The sequence below is a fragment of the Podarcis vaucheri genome, assembly GCF_965113315.1.
Source record: "Podarcis vaucheri genome assembly, chromosome: 13".
Classification (NCBI taxonomy): domain Eukaryota; kingdom Metazoa; phylum Chordata; class Lepidosauria; order Squamata; family Lacertidae; genus Podarcis; species Podarcis vaucheri.
Genome location: NC_138751.1, coordinates 48,261,565 through 48,283,390, shown reverse-complemented (window position 1 = coordinate 48,283,390; position 21,826 = coordinate 48,261,565). Strand labels below are relative to the sequence as shown.

At 47.3% G+C, this 21,826-nt stretch overlaps 1 protein-coding gene across 1 annotated transcript; it reads left to right on the top strand.

Moving 5' to 3' along the window:
- Positions 1-493: 493 nt before the first annotated feature.
- On the top strand, positions 494-21,302 carry LOC309516629 (uncharacterized protein; the record flags this gene model as incomplete). Its single annotated transcript, XM_082195390.1, has 12 exons — positions 494-579; positions 672-1,699; positions 3,963-4,076; positions 6,607-6,725; positions 6,878-6,936; positions 8,074-8,228; positions 9,169-9,225; positions 10,947-11,109; positions 12,172-12,333; positions 16,190-16,290; positions 18,615-18,676; positions 20,279-21,302. The coding sequence occupies 12 exons, from the start codon at positions 494-496 to the stop codon at positions 20,315-20,317; spliced, it is 2,145 nt and encodes a 714-aa protein (XP_082051516.1). The 3' UTR covers positions 20,318-21,302.
- Positions 21,303-21,826: the final 524 nt, after the last annotated feature.

Here is a 21,826-nt window from a genome sequence, read left to right as displayed (position 1 = left end):
GCACCAGAGGACACAACTTTTTCCTCACCAGTCACCAGCAGCGCAACTGAGAATGTTACCCCAGAGTCCACGGATGCCAGCACCATCTCAGCTTTCACAAGCGTGGCACCAGAGGACACAACTTTTTCTTCACCTGTCACCAGCAGCGCAACTGAGACCATCACCCCAGAGTCCACGGATGCCAGCACCATCTCAGCTTTCACAAGCGTGGCACCAGAGGACACAACTTTCCCCTCACCAGTCACCAGCAGCGCAACTGAGAATGTCACCCCAGAGTCCACTGATGCCAGCACCATCTCAGCTTTCACAAGCGTGGCACCAGAGGACACAACTTTCTCCTCACCTGACACACAAAGCACAACTGAATTCATCACCCCAGAGTCCACGGATGCCAGCACCATCTCAGCTTTCACAAGCGTGGCACCAGAGGACACAACTTTCTCCTCACCTGACACACAAAGCACAACTGAATTCATCACCCCAGAGTCCACGGATGCCAACACCATCTCAGCTTTCACAAGCGTGGCACCAGAGGACACAACTTTTTCCTCACCAGTCACCAGCAGCGCAACTGAGAATGTTACCCCAGAGTCCACGGATGCCAGCACCATCTCAGCTTTCACAAGCGTGGCACTAGAGGACACAACTTTCTCCTCACCTGAAACACAAAGCACAACTGAATTCATCACCCCAGAGTCCACGGATGCCAGCACCATCTCAGCTTTCACAAGCGTGGCACCAGAGGACACAACTTTCTCTTCACCAGTCACCAGCAGCGCAACTGAGAACATCACCCCAGAGTCCACGGATGCCAGCACCATCTCAGCTTTCACAAGTGTGGCACCAGAGGACACAACTTTTTCCTCACTAGTCACCAGCAGCGCAACTGAGACCGTCACCCCAGAGTCCACGGATGCCAGCACCATCTCAGCTGTCACAAGCGTGGCACCAGAGGACACAACTTTCTCCTCACCAGTCACCAGCAGCGCAACTGAGAATGTTACCCCAGAGTCCACGGATGCCAGCACCATCTCAGCTTTCACAAGCGTGGCACCAGAGGACACAACTTTTTCCTCACCAGTCACCAGCAGCACAACTGAGAACGTCACCCCAGAGTCCACGGATGCCAGCACCATCTCAGCTTTCACAAGCGTGGCACCAGAGGACACAACTTTCTTCTCACCAGTCACCAGCAGCGCAACTGAGAATGTCACCCCAGAGTCCACGGATGCCAGCACCATCTCAGCTTTCACAAGTGTGGCACTAGAGGACACAACTTTCTCCTCACCTGACACACAAAGCACAACTGAATTCATCACCCCAGAGTCCACGGATGCCAGCACCATCTCAGCTTTCACAAGCGTGGCACCAGAGGACACAACTTTCTCCTCACCAGTCACCAGCAGCGCAACTGAGAATGTTACCCCAGAGCCCACGGATGCCAGCACCATCTCTGCTTTCACAAGCATGGCACCAGAGGATACAACTTTTTCCTCACCAGTCACCAGCAACGCAACTGGGAACGTCACCTCAGAGTCCTCAACATATATTACCACTACAACAACAATTGTCACCAGTAATTCAACAGTAGTTACTGACAAGACAACATCAGAAGTTAGTACTATTATCTCTATCACATCTCCTCCTGCAACACCCACGATCCCAGATACCCAGAGCAGCCACACAACTACTCTTCAAGGTAAGAATCACTTCTTCTTTGTGAATACTGTATTTTTAAGAGGGTTGTTTTTGCTCTGTCTCCAAAACTGGAACATCAAGATAGCTTCTGAATTGGGTTGCATGGACCCAGTCATGAGGGTCCCTCTTTGGATTCCACTTATCAGGCCCCTAGAGGCATTCAGGCATCTTCCTTTAATACGGTTTCTACCCAAAGAATGAGTGTGTCCTGAATTTTCTTCCTTTCTTCAGGGACACTTGCACCTCCTCTGCATCTCCCTCTGTGCAGATCCAATTGGGATTTCTTTCATAATGGGGCAGCCTCATGTAGACATGCCTTTCCCCCACCTTCCTCCACAGAATACCGTATTTTTCGCCCTATAGGACGCACTTCCCCCCTCCAAAAATGAAGGGGAAATGTGTGTGCGTCCTATGGGGCGAATGCAGGCTTCGGTGCGCACCGACCCCTTTCGCTCTCCAGGCTTCAGGAGAGCCCCACTGCCAGCCCCACAAGCTCAGGGGACAGCGGGGAGGCGCAGCGCGCCTTTCCCGCTGTCCCCCGACTTGATTAGAAGGCTGGCGGGGGGGAGAAGCCTGCTCCTCCCCGTCGCCAGCCCTGCAAACCCGGGGGACAGCGGGAGAGGCGCAGCGCGCCTTTCCCGCTGTCCCCCGACTTAGTTAGAAGTCTGGCGGAGGGCTTTCCCCTCCTACAGCCCCGCAAGCTCCCAGAGCGATGCCAAAGCTGCACGCAGCTTCGGCATCGCTCTGGGTCTCGTTCTGAGGGCTGGGGGAGGAGGAAGCTCGGGCTTCCCCCACCCCAGCCCTGCGCCTGGGGGGAGAAATAATTTCCCCCCTTTATTCCCCCCCCAAATCTAGGTGCGTCCTATAGGGCGAAAAATACGGTGATTTTCTTCTTCTTCCTTGTATCCCCCGTCGCCAATCTTCAATACGATTTCCTGTCTCAGTGGAGCCAAGTCTGGCCTCAGTCTCCGATTCTGTTATCCCAGGGGCTTGAGTGGAGATGCCATAGGTGGGGCTCTTCCATCCATCTGCTGGCTTTGGAGATCAAAGTTTATGTGCCCATGAGCTTTGCCCCTAGCTCTACCCCAAAGCCAATGTGGGACTTGTGTCATGCTCAGGGTTTAAAAGAGGCAAAGTTAAACAGCAGTATGGAAACAAACTTGAAAGAGAAGTTGCTGAAGTACAACTTATTACAAAACTGAAAACTATGGAGAGACCTGGTCTGAATAGAGATATTGGATTCTTGTCTCATTACATATGCTGAAGCGATTTTTGGTCATCTGCATACTATCCCTTGCTTCTTCCTGTAGAACTAATTGCAGTCGTTAACAGTCGTCAACAGGTTTACCATACCCATTGAGGCAATCACCCATCTCCTACTACCCTTCTGAGTAATGCCCCACCACACCCTCTCACTATATATAAGGGTCTGGTGACTTCTGTTTCAGTGTATCTGAAGATGTGTGCATGCACATTAAACCTTATACCCAGAACAAACTTAGTTTGTCTCTAAGGTGCTACTGGACATTAAAAATATATATAAAAATATAATTATTTATTTCAATAGCAGTATGGTGTGGGGTTGTAGGTTGTTAGATCCTTTTTGATATCCTGTTTAGTTTGCTTACAGTGTTTGCGCCCCCCCCGCCCCCATCTCCCCTTCTGGCAATGAACAGACCACACACTGTTAAGTACGTTTAAAATGCTTTACCTACAAAATCAAAATGGCTTGATTCATGCCTGCATGGGTGCAAAACACACACTCTTGTTTCAAACATGTGGTCTGAGCAAATTCAGACACCCCTGTTCTGATTGGTTACATGGCTGGAACACAGTGAGAGAAAGGAAGAGAAGCAACTTCGCTTCCTCCCTCACGGAGGTAAAGGGGTGTGACCTAGATGAGTCTAGGAGCAGACCTCTCTGGTCTTAACCCCTTCAGGCACTAACTAGCCCTCCTGCGTAGTTTGACTGCAATCCCCCACACATTCTACTCGCCCGTCCTTTAAGCTTGCTTTCCGTGACACGGTGCCCCTCCCGATGTTTTGCACTGCAGCTCCTATCATCCCTGCCCATTGGACTTGGTAAAGCTGGCTAGGGTTGATGGGAGTTGGAGTCCACCACATATGGAGGACGCCAGGTTGGGGTATACTGATTTAAGCTGTGAGGGGCAGTTCCCCCTGTCATTTTAAGGGATTCTGTTGCGGTGGGTGGGGTTTACTTCCCAACATTTCTTCTTTACAGAGATTGCTGCTTCTCTCTTCCAGCAAATGAATGTGAAAATGGAGGAACATACGATGGTGTTAAGTGTCTGTGCCTTGACAATTTATTCTATGGGCCGCGGTGTGAATTTGCTGCTCCTGAGATCGATTCGGCTACATGTAAGTAGAAGCGAGAGCTGCCTGACCCTATTCTTCCAGTCTAGTAGAAACTCCTGCCCTCTGCAGTGGCTTTTGTATTGAGAAAAACCAGGGCATCAGCACACCCTCCAACACCCCTCAGATGAAAACAGGGACATTTCTCACTCCCTGCCAACTAACCCTCCTCGGCCCCCCATTTTTTTTTGCCCCCTCCCCAGAGCATATTCTATCAGAAGAAGGGCGAGTGCCACAACCACATAGCTAAAGGTAAAGGACCCCTGGATGGTTAAGTTGAGTCAAAGGCAGCTGTGGGGTTGTGGCGCTCATCTTGCTTTCAGGTCGAGGGAGCCGGCGTTTGTCCACAGACAGCTTTCTGGCTCATGTGGCCAGCATGACTGAACCACATCTGGCACAACGGGACACCGTGACGGAAACCGGAGCGCACAGAAATGCCGTTTACCTTCCCGCCAGAGCGGTACCTATTTATCTACTTGCACTGGCGTGCTTTCGAACTGCTAGGTTGGCAGGAGCTGGGACAGAGCAATGGGAGCTCACCCCGTCGTGGGGATTTGAAGCGCTGACCTTCTGATCAGCAAGCGCAAGAGGCTCAGTGGTTTAGACCACGACAGCAATGGGAAACAGCACATATGCCCTCCTCCATCCTGAAAAAAACCCTTAATCCCTAATGCCTATGCCTCAGAGCTGGTGCATCACATGGGGCTGGAACTTGGATGGAGCAGCAAGGAGATGCCCCCTTGCCGCTGCCACCTGGGACAAGCAACAGCTCATCTTCCTCCCCAAGCTCAGCAGCAGCTGCCCTGGCAGGGGAAATAGGGACATTCTGGGATCAAATCAGAAGCTGATACGGTTTTCGTAACTCCGGGACCATTCCTGGAAAATGGGGACATTTGGAAGGTATGGATCAGGTGCTCCTCCTTTCCCATGGACCCGAGCTGACCAATTCTAGAGTAGACATGTTTTTAATCACATGGCTAGTGTCAGGGAACTGCCATCAGAGACAAGAGGAGAGGTAAGACGCTCCAATGATGCAGGGGAGGGAACTAGCAAGGAGAGAGAGAGAGCTTCCGCTGGGGAAGGAAATCCAGGGGACACCATGGAGAAAGAGGAGGCTGAGAGTATGGCGGACGGGAGGCTCCGAGACTCTTCCAGTGAAATCAGCGGAGAGAGCACAGGACCTCCGCTTGGCACGCCCATGCTGCGCAGAAGGCTTCCACGCAGAGAATCTAGGAGGAGACTTGGCGTCAAAGAATTTCTATGTTGGAGGAAGTTTAGGAGACGCCCACTGACGGATTCTGCCAGTGACTAAGACAGTCGCGTTGTAAGGGCTGTCAAACCAGAGAAAGGTTTAGCTATACAACCAGCTTGGAGCAGTTTGCAGTTTACGCACAAGCAACCCAAGATGGGACTCTAAGATGCTGGCAAAAGCTTCTTCACTTTAGGAGGACCAATTTGCACAATGTTAAAGGTCAGGCTTTGGAAGCTGCCCAGAAGCTGCTGGATCGAACGAGTGAAGACATGCCCAGCTTTGACCAATAAACTGGAAGCGAGCTTGCAGGTTATGTGGGAATGTTGTGGGTAACAGGAGAGGATATATTGATTCATATTATCCTTCCTAACTCACACTAGCAAGTTTCTTTATACAGCAGAGTGTGTTTCCCCTTTGCACAGCAAGAAGCTGGTTGCAGACTCCTGTGAGTCTCTCAAGATCAGGCATGTCCAAAGTCGGTTTTGGGGGCCTAATCTGGCCCGCCGGTCAGTTTAATCCAGCCTCTGTGGCAGCCCTCACAGCCCTTCACTTCATCAAATCTGTCCCTCTTTGAAAAAAGTTTGGACACCACTGCTTAAGATAATAAGCAATTCAATCTGGCTTGCCCAGATTGAAATATGTTCTGTTATTCCTGGTAAGACTCTTTTGATCTCTCCTAAAAGAATAAAGACACAACAGTCTTATTCATAAGTAACAAAAAGTAGTTTTACTCATGATCAGGCAGAGCACAGTGTGATCCCTGAAGGTGGGTTTTATGCTTAAAGTTACAAATATGTACAAACAGGTCGACCCCATACAGTGGTAACCTCGGGTTACATACACTTCAGGTTACAGACTCCACTAACCCAGAAATATTACCTTGGGTTAAGAACTTTGCTTCAGGATGAGAACAGAAATCGTGCTCCGGTGGCGCAGCAGCAGCAGTTAGCTAAAGTGGTGCTTCAGGTTAAGGACAGTTTAAGGTTAAGAACGGACCTCCGGAACGAATTAATTACGTAACCAGAAGTACCACTGTATGGAAGATAACCCAGCTGCACATTCGTCTTGCGGGGCACCACTGTACTTGACTACACAGACCTTGTCTTCAGCAGTTTAAGTAGAAATAGTATTTTTTTAAAAAAATCAAAGCTGTTGGCTGGTGTGAAGAACCTGCTGCTCTTGCTACCGGCACAGGGACTGCCTTCCGAGGTTTGACAGATACTTTGCTGGAAAGCTCCTTGTCCCTGCTGCTAATATGGGTCTCTCTCTTTCTCTCCGCTTTAGTAAACGTGCCTGTGGAATTTGCTGCCAAGGTGAAGATCACCAACAGGGAGTACGAAAAGGAATACGACGACACAAACTCAGAAAAGTTTAAAATACTGGAGGCAGATTTTAAGAAGGAGGTAACCATGAGTCGTTAGCACACCCTCAAACATCTTCTCTTGCCACTCCCACCAGAAAAGGTCTTTCTCTTTCTTTATGATGATATTTCTGTTTCATGCCTTTGTTTATGAAGATATTCTGTGTTTCCCCCACCCCACCCCCGACATTATAGATGGGACAAATCTACAAGAATGTGGACGGATACCGTGATGTGATGATACTGAGCGTGAAGTGAGTACTTGAGGCAGAGACCAGCTTGCGAGAGAGATATACAGTGGTACCTCAGGTTACATACGCTTCAGGTTACATACGCTTCAGGTTACAGACTCCGCTAACCCAGAAATAGTACCTCGTGTTAAGAACTTTGCTTCAGAGTGAGAACAGAAATCGTGCAGCAGCGGCGTGGTGGCAGGGGGAGGCCCCATTAGCTAAAGTGGTGCTTCAGGTTAAGAACAGTTTCAGGTTAAGAGCCAATCTGGACATATAATTCAGTTATGCATACTTTTAAAAAATCTATCGATTTTATCTATATAGTATTGATAATCCTAGAATCATAGAGTTGTAGAGTTGGAAGGGACCTCGCGAGTCATCTGGTCCCAACCCCCTGCGATGCAGGAATCTTCACCACAACCCTCAGATTAAGAGTCTCATACTCTTAAACCACAGAGCCTAGGACTTACCGATCAGAAGGTTGGCGGTTCGAATCCCCCTGACGGGGTGAGCTCCCGTTGCTCCTGCCAACCTAGCAGTTCAAAAGCACATCAAAAGTGCAAGTAGATAAATAGGTACCACTCCTGCAGGAAGGTAAACGGCGTCTCCGTTTGCTGCTCTGGTTCGCCAGAAGCGGCTTAGTCTTGCTGGCCACATGACCCGGAAGCTGTACGCCGGCTCCCTCGGCCAATAAAGCGAGATGAGCGCCTCAACCCCAGAGTCGGTCACAACTGGACCTAATGGTCAGGGGTCCCTTTACCTTTACTCTGCCAACTGAGCTATTATTGTACAGTGGTACCTTGGGTTAAGAACTTAATTCGTTCCGAAGGTCTGTTCTTAACCCGAAACTGTTCTTAACCTGAATCACCACTTTAGCTAATGGGGCCTCCTGCTGCCTCCGCGCTGCCAGAACACGATTTCTGTTCTCATCCTGAAGCAAAGTTCTTAACCTGAAGCACTATTTCTGGGTTAGCGGAGTCTGTAACCTGAAGCATATGTAACCTGAAGCGTATGTAACCCGAGGTACCACTGTACTATTTTATTTACAATGGATACACAGTCTGTTTGAACAAAAAGAAGCAGCCCCCCCATTCTTATTATCAAACCACAAAATGGTGGCTCACCATCTGAGATGTGCTCCCTCCACTGTTGTTTTAGCAATGGCAGCATCGATGTGAACTTCACGATCATCATGGAAATCAATATGCCGAACAACGTCAGTGCTATCGATAGAGAGATCGTCAACCGGACAAAGGAGCTCGTGAAGCAGTTGGAACACGCCAACGCCAGGAACTGTAGCCAGCAGGAGAAAGGTAAGTTCTGAAGAACAGAGTTCCAGTTTTAATATTGCTTCCCTCCTCTGAGCAAAGTTCCAGGGACTTAGCTATAAAGTTTGGTTTCCTTAGCATCAAATAACACCAGAGACTTGTGGTCCCTTTATGAACAAATATTCAGATATGTATATATTTTTGGCCTCTGGGAACTGATACACAGTCACGTATCTCTTGGTTACATCAAGAAAGGACTATTCACTGTTGGAGAGAGAAGGTTTGGGAAGAGATTCTTGACCTTTCTTAGCAGAGTTAGCACTATGGTTGATTGCTATGTGAAAACTTGGTTGGATTTTACATCTGCCCTCATCTACCTTTAAACAAATGTTTCCATTGAAAGTACTTAGGCTAGAATAAATCACAGACACCTAGCCGATCAGTGAAGTTTTTACTTACAGAGTCCCAGTAGTTCCAGTAAACAAGTCTCATCCATCGGCAGTAAAAGTAATGAATAAGAAAGGTTCCAAACGATTTAAAAAAGCAAAGAACCTGGCCTCATTACAAAAAATATAATGCAGTCTTTGTGTTAGCAAAGACACGCAGGCTGTGTAAATCTCCAAGCTAGGGAGATTTACCCATGTGTGTGTTTTGTTGAGCTGGTTTGAGGTTTGCTCCGATTTAGCACTAGAAAGCAGGCGGGCTTTTCCCTGGGAAAGGACCGGAGCAATAGGAAAACTGCTAAGACCCGTGTATTTGATGTAGAAAGTGCTGATTAAATGGAAAACTGTTTTCTAGGCAAACGACAAGCAGAGGTGTGGATGAGTCCTGTCTTTGTGACACACATTAGATAGTTTAGGGTGTACAGGGTAATAATAATAATGATAATGATAATAATAATAATAATAATAATAATAATAATAATAATAATAGTAATAATAATAATCTGGAACTGAACAATACAATCTTCTCCTTCTTGTTCCAGACTACTGTTTCCGTGTTTTAGAGTCCCCCGCTCTGGTTAGAAATTTTTCGGCGGAAGGTGAGTCCTAGATATGGGAATGGGAGGGTGAAGGGAGAGTCTCTTCAAGTCCCCTTATGTTGCATTCGCAGTATTGTCCCCATAGCTGAGGGAGTGGGGAACCTTGGGCTGGAGGGTCAAATGCCTCAGGCTTCTCTTTCTGGACTCTCGCCCAAGCCACAGCCACTCCCCTCAAGAAATAGCCCTCATAAACCCAGATTCAAGTGTTCCTTCAGTGCTTTCGTCTGGCTAGGATGTGATAATACCATTTGCTTTGCTGGACAGAGAGCTTTGCTGGACAGGCCATGCACAAACTCCGTCCCCGGAATGTCCCTGGATTTGCAAATCTGTCCCTGGGAAACGTGGCAGCTGCAGCCTCAGCAGCCCGGAGCCAGCCTGTTGGCGCAGTTGGCTCCGGCTGGCTTCAGGAGCTGCTTGCTGCCGTGGTGCCCGCCATTTTTCTTGCGCCACGGCAGCGAGCAGCTCCCTGAAGCCAGCCAGAGCCAACTGCACCACCAGGCTGCCACCTCCTAGGCAACGGCTGCCCACCCATGGCTCCTGAGCCTCCCCTGATCTGCCAAAACAAAGGGGGAAGGGGGAAGGAGATCAGGGAAGGTTCCAGAGTCACGGGCAGGTAGCGCGCCATTGCCCAGTTTTTTTTAAAAAATAACTCTCCACATTTACAATTCATTCTTACTCTAATCCTAAGCCTATTTGATACTTTCAAGTAACTTCTAATTATCTTATGTTACAATATTTACCGTATTTTTCACTTTATAAGATGCACCAGACCACAAGACGCACCTAGTTTTTGGAGGAGGAAAACAAGAAGAAAAATATTCTGAATCTCAGAAGCCAGAACAGCAAGAGGGATCGCTTTGCAGCGAAAGCAGGGATCCCTCTTGCTGTTCTGGCTTCTGGGATAGCTGTGCAGCCTGCATTCGCTCCATAAGACGCACACACATTTCCCCTTACTTTTTAGGAGGGAAAAAGTGAGTCTTATAGAGCAAAAAATACGGTAGCTAAATAGTCTTTAAATTTCTTGCAATCTTCTTGATATTCCTCCTCTTTCTGATCGTGGATTCTTCCAGTCAGGCCGGCCAGCTCCTAAAACTCCAACATCTTCATCTGCCATTCTTCTACTGCTGGTAGTTCTTGAGATTTCCAGGTTTTAGCTAGTAGCAGTCTTGCCGCTGTAGTGGCATACGAAAACTAACATCTTTTTTGCGGCAGTTCCAATCCTATTATTCCAAGTAGGAAGGCTTCTGGTTTTTTAATAAATGTATTTTTCAACATTTTTTTCAGCTCATTATAAATCTTTCCCCAGAAGTCTTTCACCTTAGGACACCTCCACCACATATCATAAAAACTACCTTCTTTTTCTTTACACTTCCAGCATAAATTATCATTTGTGTGGCAGATCTTTGCTAATTTTATTTTCCCCCCCTCCCCCCCTCCAATTTTAAAGGTGCGGCTTATATTTGGGTGCGGCTTATATTCGGGCCAATACGGTATCCCACCCCTGAGACTGGATGTCATTGACAAACCCATGCTCCATGTATCTCTCTGCTTTTTAAGATTTCCATGAGTGCTCCCAGTGATTGGTCTGGGTTAGTCCACCAGGAAATCTCTCATTTAGGCACTGAAAGTAGACTTTCTAAGTTTCAGCAAACTGACTTGTTATGCCCCTTTGCTTTGACTTGCGCCAAACGACCAGATTTCTTCCTTTTTTTCTTTCCCAGATTATTGCAAAAATATCGTCAAGCCTCAATATGCAGCCTACTATTATGCCGATATGTCCACGGGAACATTGCGCTGTATTACCAACTGCATCAAGGACACAAAGATTTCCTGGAACTGCCACTATGGAGAGTGTCGCATTCGGGAAACAGGCCCCGAGTGCTTGTAAGTGGACAGGTGGCGGGGGCGTAGCAGAACCCCCCCCCCCAGCTCCAGGCTCCTCATACCACCCACTACTTAAAGCTTGAAATAATGGCCCCTATACCTGTCTGCGCGCGCGCGGCGCACACACACACACACACACACACACACACACACACACCATTTGCCCCCCACATGTCCTGCAAAAGTTCTCGTTAGCACGTTGTTAACTAAATGTAGGGACACAGGTGGCGCTGTGGGTTAAACCACAGAGCCTAGGACTTGCTGATCAGAAGGTCGGTGGTTCGAATCTCTGTGACTGGATGAGCTCCCGTTGCTCGGTCCCTGCTCCTGCCAACCTAGCAGTTTGGAAGCATGTCAAAGTGCAAGTAGATAAATAGGTACCGCTCTGGTGGGAAGGTAAACGGCGTTTCCGTGCGCTGCTCTGCTTCGCCAGAAGCGGCTTAGTCATGCTGGCCACATGACCTGGAAGCTGTACACCTGCTCCCTTGGCCAATAAAGCGAGATGAGCGCCACAACCCAAGAGTCGGTCATGACTGGACCTAATGGTCGGGGTCCCTTTACCTTTATCTAACAAAATGTAAACATAGCAAAATTTGCACGCACCAACTGGCAGAGAAAGCGGGGGGTGGGGGCGGGGCATGGGGCGTGGTCCGCCCTGGGTGTCATCCCTAAGGAGGGGTGACATCGCCACGCCGCCCCCGGGACACTTGCCGCGGGCAACGCCCTCGCGGGATGATTATCGCTGGCTGCAGACAGCGCCCCCAGGACGCTAGCCACGCCTTTTGTCCTTGCTCAGGACACCATATTGCCAAAGTCCACCCCTGTATTCTGCCTTCAGTTCTCTTTCTCGTTCTCGTGAGCATCAGTCCTGCTGTGACTTCCATCTTCCTCAGTTATTTTCATCCTGATATAATGTGGGTAAGAGAATGCATGTGTATTGGGACATTTCTAGGCGAAGCGTGAAGGGACACCAAACGCTTGCAGATGAGGATGTCAGTGTCCTCAAGCAGGTTGCATGCTAAGGTTTGGGGTATAGCAACCTCTCTATCTTTTCCCTCACAGGTGCAGTGATATGGACAAGTTTTGGTACACAGGAGATTTTTGCGAGACACGCTTCCAGAAGAGTGAGGTGGGCCTTGGTATTGGGCTCGCCATCTTGTTTGTGACCAGTGCTGTCCTGGCTTTCTTCCTCTTCAGAGCCATGAGGAAGAAATCTAAAGAGAGGTAAGAAACACAAGAGTTCCAATGGAGAACTTGGTTCACTGAGAGAGAGAAAGAATGATGGATGAATCTATCATTCTCGGTTTCTCTCAGTTTATCCCCCACCCTGCCAACTTTTTCAGTTCTTGCCTCATTAGTTTGCATTATATATATATATATATATATGCTTTCGTAGATTTTCACGGGTATAGGAATGCAGGTTTTGGTGTCTTCGGGTGTCTTCCCGTGTAAGAGTCGGGGTGTCTGTGCGACGTTTCGACGAGGTCTCACTCGTCATCTTCAGGCTGGTGCTTTCGGCTTCTTGTTACTGGAACAGAGCAGAGTCTGGTGTTTGAGTTCCTATAAATACTGTTGAGGGGTGTGGTGTATAGCCTCCAACGTTCTGGGTAGAGAGGAAGTTCCTAGATTAGTGTGCCTTTTCTTCTTTTGTTCCTTAATTACTTGAGGGATATCTTGGGTGATTTCATGAGTGATATTCTGAATATCACTGGGTGGGTCATTAATTACTTGAGGGATATCTTGGGTGATTTCATGAGTGATATTCTGAATATCACTGGGTGGATCATTAAGTGTAGATTAGTTGCTAAAGCTCTCGTGTCTTGACCTCTTGAGCTTGTGAAGAGTTTTTCTGAGAAGATGGCTGTGCTGCATTTAGTTGTGCTCTGGCTTGGCTTCGTGTATAGGGGCGAGCTATGGTTTTGTGCCTTGTGCCAGCCAGATCTGTGTAGGGATTGCAGGGGGGTGCAGCATCCGGAGGTGCCACTATAGTTTGGTTGCTGGATGGAGTCTGTAATATGTCTGTGGAGAGGGTCTGGGTTTGGGTCTGGTGTGGTTGATTGGTGACGGCGTTCTGTGTGCCTCTGGTTCTGGTGTCGGTTTTTGTGGGGAGGGCTAATTTCCAGATGTCTGGCAGGCGGGACGTGTCGTCACGCTTGTTCATGTTGTGAGGGTGTTTCTCTATCTCGATGGCTTCCATGATTATTCTCTTGTGGTGATGTTCCATGTTAAAGAGCAATTTCCTCTCTTTTCCAACACATGAAAGAAACAGGACACGAAATTAATTTTGCAGATTCCAAATTGCTCTTTAACATGGAACATCACCACAAGAGAATAATCATGGAAGCCATCGAGATAGAGAAACACCCTCACAACATGAACAAGCGTGACGACACGTCCCGCCTGCCAGACATCTGGAAATTAGCCCTCCCCACAAAAACCGACACCAGAACCAGAGGCACACAGAACGCCGTCACCAATCAACCACACCAGACCCAAACCCAGACCCTCTCCACAGACATATTACAGACTCCATCCAGCAACCAAACTATAGTGGCACCTCCGGATGCTGCACCCCCCTGCAATCCCTACACAGATCTGGCTGGCACAAGGCACAAAACCATAGCTCGCCCCTATACACGAAGCCAAGCCAGAGCACAACTAAATGCAGCACAGCCATCTTCTCAGAAAAACTCTTCACAAGCTCAAGAGGTCAAGACACGAGAGCTTTAGCAACTAATCTACACTTAATGATCCACCCAGTGATATTCAGAATATCACTCATGAAATCACCCAAGATATCCCTCAAGTAATTAATGACCCACCCAGTGATATTCAGAATATCACTCATGAAATCACCCAAGATATCCCTCAAGTAATTAAGGAACAAAAGAAGAAAAGGCACACTAATCTAGGAACTTCCTCTCTACCCAGAACGTTGGAGGCTATACACCACACCCCTCAACAGTATTTATAGGAACTCAAACACCAGACTCTGCTCTGTTCCAGTAACAAGAAGCCGAAAGCACCAGCCTGAAGATGACGAGTGAGACCTCGTCGAAACGTCGCACAGACACCCCGACTCTTACACGGGAAGACACCCGAAGACACCAAAACCTGCATATATATATATATATATATATATATATATATATCCCCATGTCCATTTTTGCAAGCAAATTCCCCGTATATAATGGTTTTTAATATACAGTATTTTCACCGGGGGGGGGGGAGGATACAGTATTTTCACGAACATAAGCATTTTCGTGCACAATTTTTCACAACACACTTTTTTACGTGCTTGTTTCAGTTCAAGAACTGCATGGAAAATTCAGAAAACAGTGGGGGGTTTTCTGAAGGGCTGCTGTGTTTTAGTTCACACATTGCCCTGCATAAATGTGAATTGTTAGGCGACTTCACATTAATAAAGTGGTACCTTGGTTTTCGAACGTAATCCATTCCAGAAGACCTTTCGGCTTTCGAAACGTTTGAAAACCGAGGTGCAAAGGACCATCTGCAATTTCCATTGAGAAAATTGGGGGGGACACACCCACACAGGCTAAGCCGTTCGACTTCTGAGGCGCATTCGAAAACGGAAGCAATTACTTCCAGCTTTTCGGCTTCTAAGACGCTAGAAAACCGAGATACCATTGTATGTTGTTATGTACTGAGTTGAATAGGAGCCAAACTGCAGCAGTCTGATTGGTCCTAGAACAATAGGCTCCAAATTGCAGCAGTCTGATTGGTCCTAGAACAATAGGATTCAGAATGCAGCAGTCTGATTGGTCCAAGAACAATGCAGCAGTATGATTGGTTGGCAGGAACCACCCAATCATGCTCCAGATATAAGTGAATCCACAACCTGATTGGCTTACAGTAGAATTCCAGAATTAACCAATCACGTGCAGCCCATTGTGTAAATAATGTATATAAAGCAGATACTTTGAGGGGACTTTTATTCATTCCTCCTCACCACTATGAGCTGAATAAAGAGCATGAAATCACTTTGCGACTCTGAGTATATTTCATGTGTGAACTGAACGAAGTTTTCTCTTGAGTTAGAAAAGGCCCAGGTTGTCCTCGGATCTCTGAGAGGGACAGGCAGGAACATTAACAGGGCTATATTTCTGGGTTGTGTAAATGGAGGTGCAGGTAGAAAGAATTGAAAAATTGGACTTCTGAGGCTGTTGCAGGAATTTATGTCTAGGTTGGCCCTCCAGCAGATATCATGCACATGCAGCCCACTACCAAAACCAGCACAATCACATTTGTGACTTTTGTGATTTGTCCCCACAAAACACTTCATCACAGTTTCTTCCTATCTATTCAAAGGGCCTCTGCTGCACCATACCAAATGTAAGAATTCACTGATAAATGCATCTATGTACTGGCTCACTTCATATAGACATGTGAGCTCAGCTACTCAGCAGCCCCTCTGCCTGAGTGATAATCGCTGGCATCCTGATACCTGAGTGCCAGACAGGTAGCCATTCCAGAAATAACAAACCCAGATGAAGACAAAAGGGTGTGATTAACCTGGCTGGGAAACAGGGAAATATAAATGTCTCTTTTGCTTCACTTGATGGGTGTTTGGTGGAAGACAAGGAGAACCATAGGGCAGGGTCCAGGATGCTCAGATTACTGCCACCACACCTCCCCTTTCATGATGTATGAGTGATGTAGTTTGAGGGGGGTGTAACATGGGGATTAGCAGCTAATAAAAGTTTGGGGGCTTCCATCTTGTTCCAACTTGTGGCAGGTAGGAGTCCTGTCGCGACAGTCTTCAATAAAGACCAAGCCTACTGGCTGCTGTTTTGCTCTGGTATTCCTGGCTGGTGTCCTTGTTTTTTGTCCGAGGGAGCCCTCAGATTTCTCCGTTAACAAGGCAGAACATGGAGGGTGTGGTGATGAGGAAGACAGAGGGACAAGGACAGACCACCCGTTAGGTAGCGTGAGGCTGCTGCCTCAGGCAGCAGAAGCCCTTGAGCTGGCACCCCTGTGGGAGGGAGAGAGAGAGAGAGAATGTGCAACCTTTTCCAGGAGGCGTCATCCTAGGAGTGACCTGTGCATATTGTCCTTGCAGCTTCCTTGACGGAGAGGAGCTCTGGTATGTGGAGGATGAAGAGGAAGAGTGGAAGCCTTCCACAGGCCTGAGCATCGTGAATAAAGCAGCCTGCGAGGGTGGTAAGGATTCGTTATGTTATAATAAAAACTGCTCCTTTTCCCTTATAGGGTATTCCAGAGCCCCCATAGAGTCCTTAAGTGGGTTCCTTATTGGTAGGAGAAGTACTGTAACAGAGGCCAACCAGAGTACAGTCATACCTCATGTTATGTTTGCTTCAGGTTGCGCGTTTTCAGGTTGCGTCCCGGAAGTACCGCAAAGGGTTACTTCTGGGTTTCGCTGCTCGCGCATGCGCAGACGCACAAAATGGCGTCACGCGCATGTGCAGACGTGGCGAATTGTGACCCGCGCATGCACAGGCGCGCAGTCACAGGTTGCGTTCTTTTCAGGTTGCAAACAGGCCTCCGGAACGGATCCCGTTTGCAACCAGAGGTACCACTGTATATTGAGAAGCAAAGCAGCTAGTAAGCCTGATCTTTATTCAAGGAACTGTTGCAACAGGGTCCCCACTCGCCACACGCAGGAGAGAGGAGAACCTGGAACAATGCTGCGCAAGCCCTTATATAGTCTCTTGAAACTGCCCAACCTGTAGCTCAAGACCACCCCATACACACACACACACACACACACACACACACACACACGCAGAAATCCTGTTTGCCAGGATACCTGATAATGGTTACTGATTGCATTACCTGGGCAGCCTGGGCATTCTTTGGTGATGGTTAATACTTTAGTTCTTGAATCCAGGTCACAGGCTCACCCTAAGGTAAAGATAAAGGGACCCCCGACTATTAGGTCCAGTTGTGACTGACTCTGGAGTTGCGGCGCTCATCTCGCTTTATTGGCCGAGGGAGCCGGCGTACAGCTTCCGGGTCATGTGGCCAGCATGACTCAGCTGCTTCTGGAGAACCAGAGCAGCGCACGGAAACGCCGTTTACCTTCCCGCCAGAGTGGTACCTATTTATCTACTTGCATTTTGACGTGCTTTCGAACTGCTAAGTTGGCAGGAGCAGGGACTGAGCAACGGGAGCTCACCCCGTCGCGGGGATTCGAACCGCTGACCTTCTGATCGGCAAGCCCTAGGCTCACCCTAGCCATACACAAATACGCCCTTAAGACGTAAGCAAAAAGACAATGGGAAGGCTTTCCTCATTTGCCTCCCTTACCTCAGAGTTATTTTTGAGGTCATTGGGAGAGTCCAAATGGCTTCAGGATTGCTCTCCCATACTATTTCAGACACGTGGTTCATATATTTAGATATGTGTGCATTTACGAATATTGATTCTGTATTTGAGACCTTAAAATTCTTATAACAATTATGCCCTCAGCAAGGCGGTATTTGCAGCGTGATAGCTTGCTGGCCGCAGGCCAGGACCAGAGGCATAGCATGAGGGCAGGAAGGAGGGGGATGCGAACACCAAAGGCCTCGTCGGCCAGCTGGACTCTCTCCTGGGCAGGTGGGCAGGAAGCGCAACATGACCCCATGAACTCTCCATGCCCTGTGCCTGCCCAGCGGCATTGGCGGTGATGGCTGGCTTGGCCTGGCAGGTTTTGTTCACCCTCCACGCCTCGCCTGCATTCCCAGCTGGCACGCACACCCCGGGTGCCAGCAAAGGATGCAACACCACTGGCCAGGACTGTCTTCTCAAAGCTTTGGCTCAAAACTCTGGTGCAATGCAGCCCCAAAATTTAGAATCGTAGGGTTCAAAGGGACCACGAGGATGATGTAGTCCAACCCCCTGCAATGCTGGAATCTTTCCCCCAATGTGGGGCTCGAACCCTGTGATTAAGAGTCTCCATCTCTACCGACTGAGCTATTCCCTTAGGGAGGAAGAAGTGAGAAGCCTCACTGTGTGCACCCAGGAAAGGCTGTGTAAGAGGCGGAAAGGGGCTTTCTGGGTTACGGCCAAGAAACCATTCCAATACTCTTGCTGCTCTTAAATTAAGAAATACAGTGGTGCCTCGCAAGACGAAATTAATCCGTTCCGCGAGTCTCTTCGTCTTGCGGAGCACGGCTATTAGCAGCTTAGCGGCTTAGCGGCTATTAACGGCTTAGAGGCTTTAAGAAAAAGGAAACAAACTCGCAAGAACTCGCAAGACGTTTTCGTCTTGCAAATCATGCCCATAGGGAAACTTGTCTTGCGAAGCGATTCAAAAAACGCGAAACCCTTTCGTCTAGCGAGTTTTTCGTCTTGCGAGGCATTCGTCTTGCGAGGTACCACTGTACTAATACTATGTGGAAGGAGCGTTGTTGTTTATGTTTGTTACTATGACATGCATTTTTGTGTTTCTGTATTGTAAACAGCCCTGTGATCCTTGGAAGAAGGGTGGTATACAAATAATGATAATAATAGTAATAATAATAATACTCTTTGTTTCTTAGGACTTGAAGACAGAAAACAGGTGTTCAGACCAACTCTTGATGCAGTAGATACTGAAATGCAGGTACATACAGCTATAGTTTCATCTTGGGCAGATTTTTTCCGGTTATCATCTCCTGAGATCAATCGACAGATGATGATTGTGTAGACAGCGAAAGCAAGCATGGAGATCTGCGCCATTATGAAACATGAGAGATGTAGTAATAGCCATCGGTCAACATATGAATCATTGCCAGCACCAGTTACTATTTATTAAATTTCTATTCCGCCCTTCATCCGAGGATCACCGGGGGTGTGTGTGTGTGTTAAAATGTAGAAACACAAAAATACATAATATAGTAACAAACAACACACACACCACACAGTTCGAAAGGCCTGAGCCATTTGAGTTTTTATAGGTCAAAACCAGCACTTTGAATTGGGCTGAGAAACTGATTGGCAGCTGGTTATATGATTGGCAGTCGGTTATATGCTCAAACCATCTTGCCCCAGTGAGCAACAAGGCCACTGAAGCTTCCGAACCGTCTTCAGAGACAGCCCTACATATAACACTTTGCAGTAATCCAGCCTAAGGGTTACCAGAGCATAGACAACAGACGTTAAGCTATCCCAGTCCTAATAGGGCACAACTGGACCACCAGCTGAAGCTGATGGAAGGCTATTGAGGCCACCTGAACCTCAAGCAACAGCAAAGGTTCCAGGAGGACCACCCAAGCTATCTTATCTGCTCCTTCAGAGGGAGAAGGCAACCTCCCGTCCATCTGGTCAAGGGAACCGCCCACTGACAGTGCCTCAGTCCTATCTGGATTGAGCTTCAGTTTGTTGGCTCTCATCCAGTCCATTACTGAAGCAAGACAACGGTCTTGTCACCCCTCCCTTAAAATTGCTGAGCCCCTTCTCCATATTAATTAGCAAATGTGGCAGTAAAAGGGGAGGATATTTCAGTTCAGACTTAGCTGTGTGATGCAAATACGCAAGTGATTAGGTTTCGTTTTTTCTATAAAAATAAATAAATTTAAAACGACAATTCCAAACACCAATTTGTTTTTTTCACATCTCCTTTGTTAACAAGCTCTGTTGATTCCACAGATCCAAAATCATAATTTATAAAATTTCATAAACTGTATGCATGCCAAAAATTGATAAAAGTATCCTAAATGTGTATAGCTTTGTCATGCATATCCTGTACCCCTTACATAAGCAATAAGCTTGCCGTCGTGGCAAGCTCATACAACTTTGATTCTCATTCAGCAGTTGTGGCAATTTTATTCTGCCTCTGATATTTTGCAACGATCACAGGCAATATTCACTCTGTTAAATATGCAGCTACTTTCAAAGTCAGGAAGAAGCAGAGTTTCGCGTTTCTGCTTTTTCATGGACCTCACAACACACTTTATGTTAAGTTGTGGGTGAACATATCAGACGACACAGCGATTCTTCAAACAGCTCTTGTTTATTCACAGGCCGGGACAGAACTGAACTGAAGGGTTCAGTCAGCCTGCTTATATAGAGCTCCAGTACAACGTTACTGTAAGAACTTTCTAAAACTATCCAATCACTGAACGTCACTTTCAATCCCTTATTTGCATAACTATCTACAGTATCCCCCTGCTGGCCCAGGGTGAGAACTTCAGTACATAACACTTTATACTTCTTCTCTTTGCAGCTGCAGTTCCAGAAGCCAGAGGTAACAACCCAGTGTTGATTCCCACCCTGGGACTCGTTTCGGATAGTTCCCTTCAGGAGTTGAGGTGAATGAAGAAACCTAACACCCAACGGATCGCAACTGGAAGCCCACTAACAGAAAGGCGGGTCTGATGGGTGGCAGTGGAGTTCAGCGTGCCAGCTTTAAAACATTCTTCTGAGACTGTTTCCTGGATGAGACTCTCAGCCTATTATGAAGAAGACCACTCTGTTGAAAACAGATCCGTAGAGGAACCAACAAAGGGTACACATGACTGTTTGCACAAAAAAGAATCCATAAACTGTGCTACAATCCATGGAGGGAAGGAAACATCATGGAGTGGTTCATTCGATATCCCTAAGCAATATATGTTGGAGTCCTCATCTTTAAATTACATCCAGGTGTGGTCAACGCATTTTTGTGTGTGTCCCCAATACACCCCTCCTAATTTGCCATTTTTTAAAAAATACAGGGTGATTCATAATGATACAGTTTCAACGTGCTATAAAAAAAGAAAAATATATCTTACGTCACCTGTAACAGAATTGTAGGGGAATGTTGAAAGTTTTTTTAGAAACAGTCACAGATGTTCTTTGTGTACACCCTTTGTCACATGACACACATCGAACCAGTAATCCATCTCTGCCCAAACACGACTCACCCTACGTGTTGATTTTCCCAGGCTTCGTTGAATGGCGGTGCAAACACTATCAACGACTTCTTCCAATACACACGGTTGTCCAGGACTTCTAAGTTTGCACAGACAACCCATAGATTCAAATCTAATATATCACCATCAATACCTTACTCTGGAACTGATTTTAATTTATAATATTAATCCTTTTTGGGGGGTTTTGGTTTCCTGTTTTTAACTCTGCCTTTTATTGTTACCTTTAATATTTGGTTTATTTTTTCGTAAAACGAGAGATTCTATTTGCAATTAACCAGCACATGCATTTTACAAAAGAAAAGAATTTAAAAGCATGGCAAATCTTGTGTGTGTGACATTCAAGAAAAGGCGGCTTTTCAGAAACCCACATGGATCAAAAAACCATGTGGGGCACTTTGGAAGGATTAAATAGCCGCCACCAAAATCAGATTTTTCTTTGGCAAATAAAAGGAGAGGAAAAAAGACAAGGAATGTGACAGATTGAGGGTGTTCTATCCTTGTGTGTGCCAAGCATTATAGCACTTTAGCCATAGTTTTGGTCTGCCAAGTAACAGCTTTTAGGTAAACGTAAAGGGACCCCGGACCATTAGATCCAGTCGTGGCCGACTCTGGGGTTGCAGTGCTCATCTTGCTTTATTGGCCAAGGGAGCCGGCATACGGCTTCCGGGTCATGTGGCCAGCATGACTAAGCCGCTTCTGGCGAACCAGAGCAGCACACAGAAATGCCGTTTACCTTCCTGCCAGAGCGGTACCTATTTATCTACTTGCACTTTGACATGCTTTCGAACTGCTAGGTTGGCAGGAGCAGGGACAGAGCAATGGGAGCTCACCCCGTCGTGGGGATTCGAACTGCCGACCTT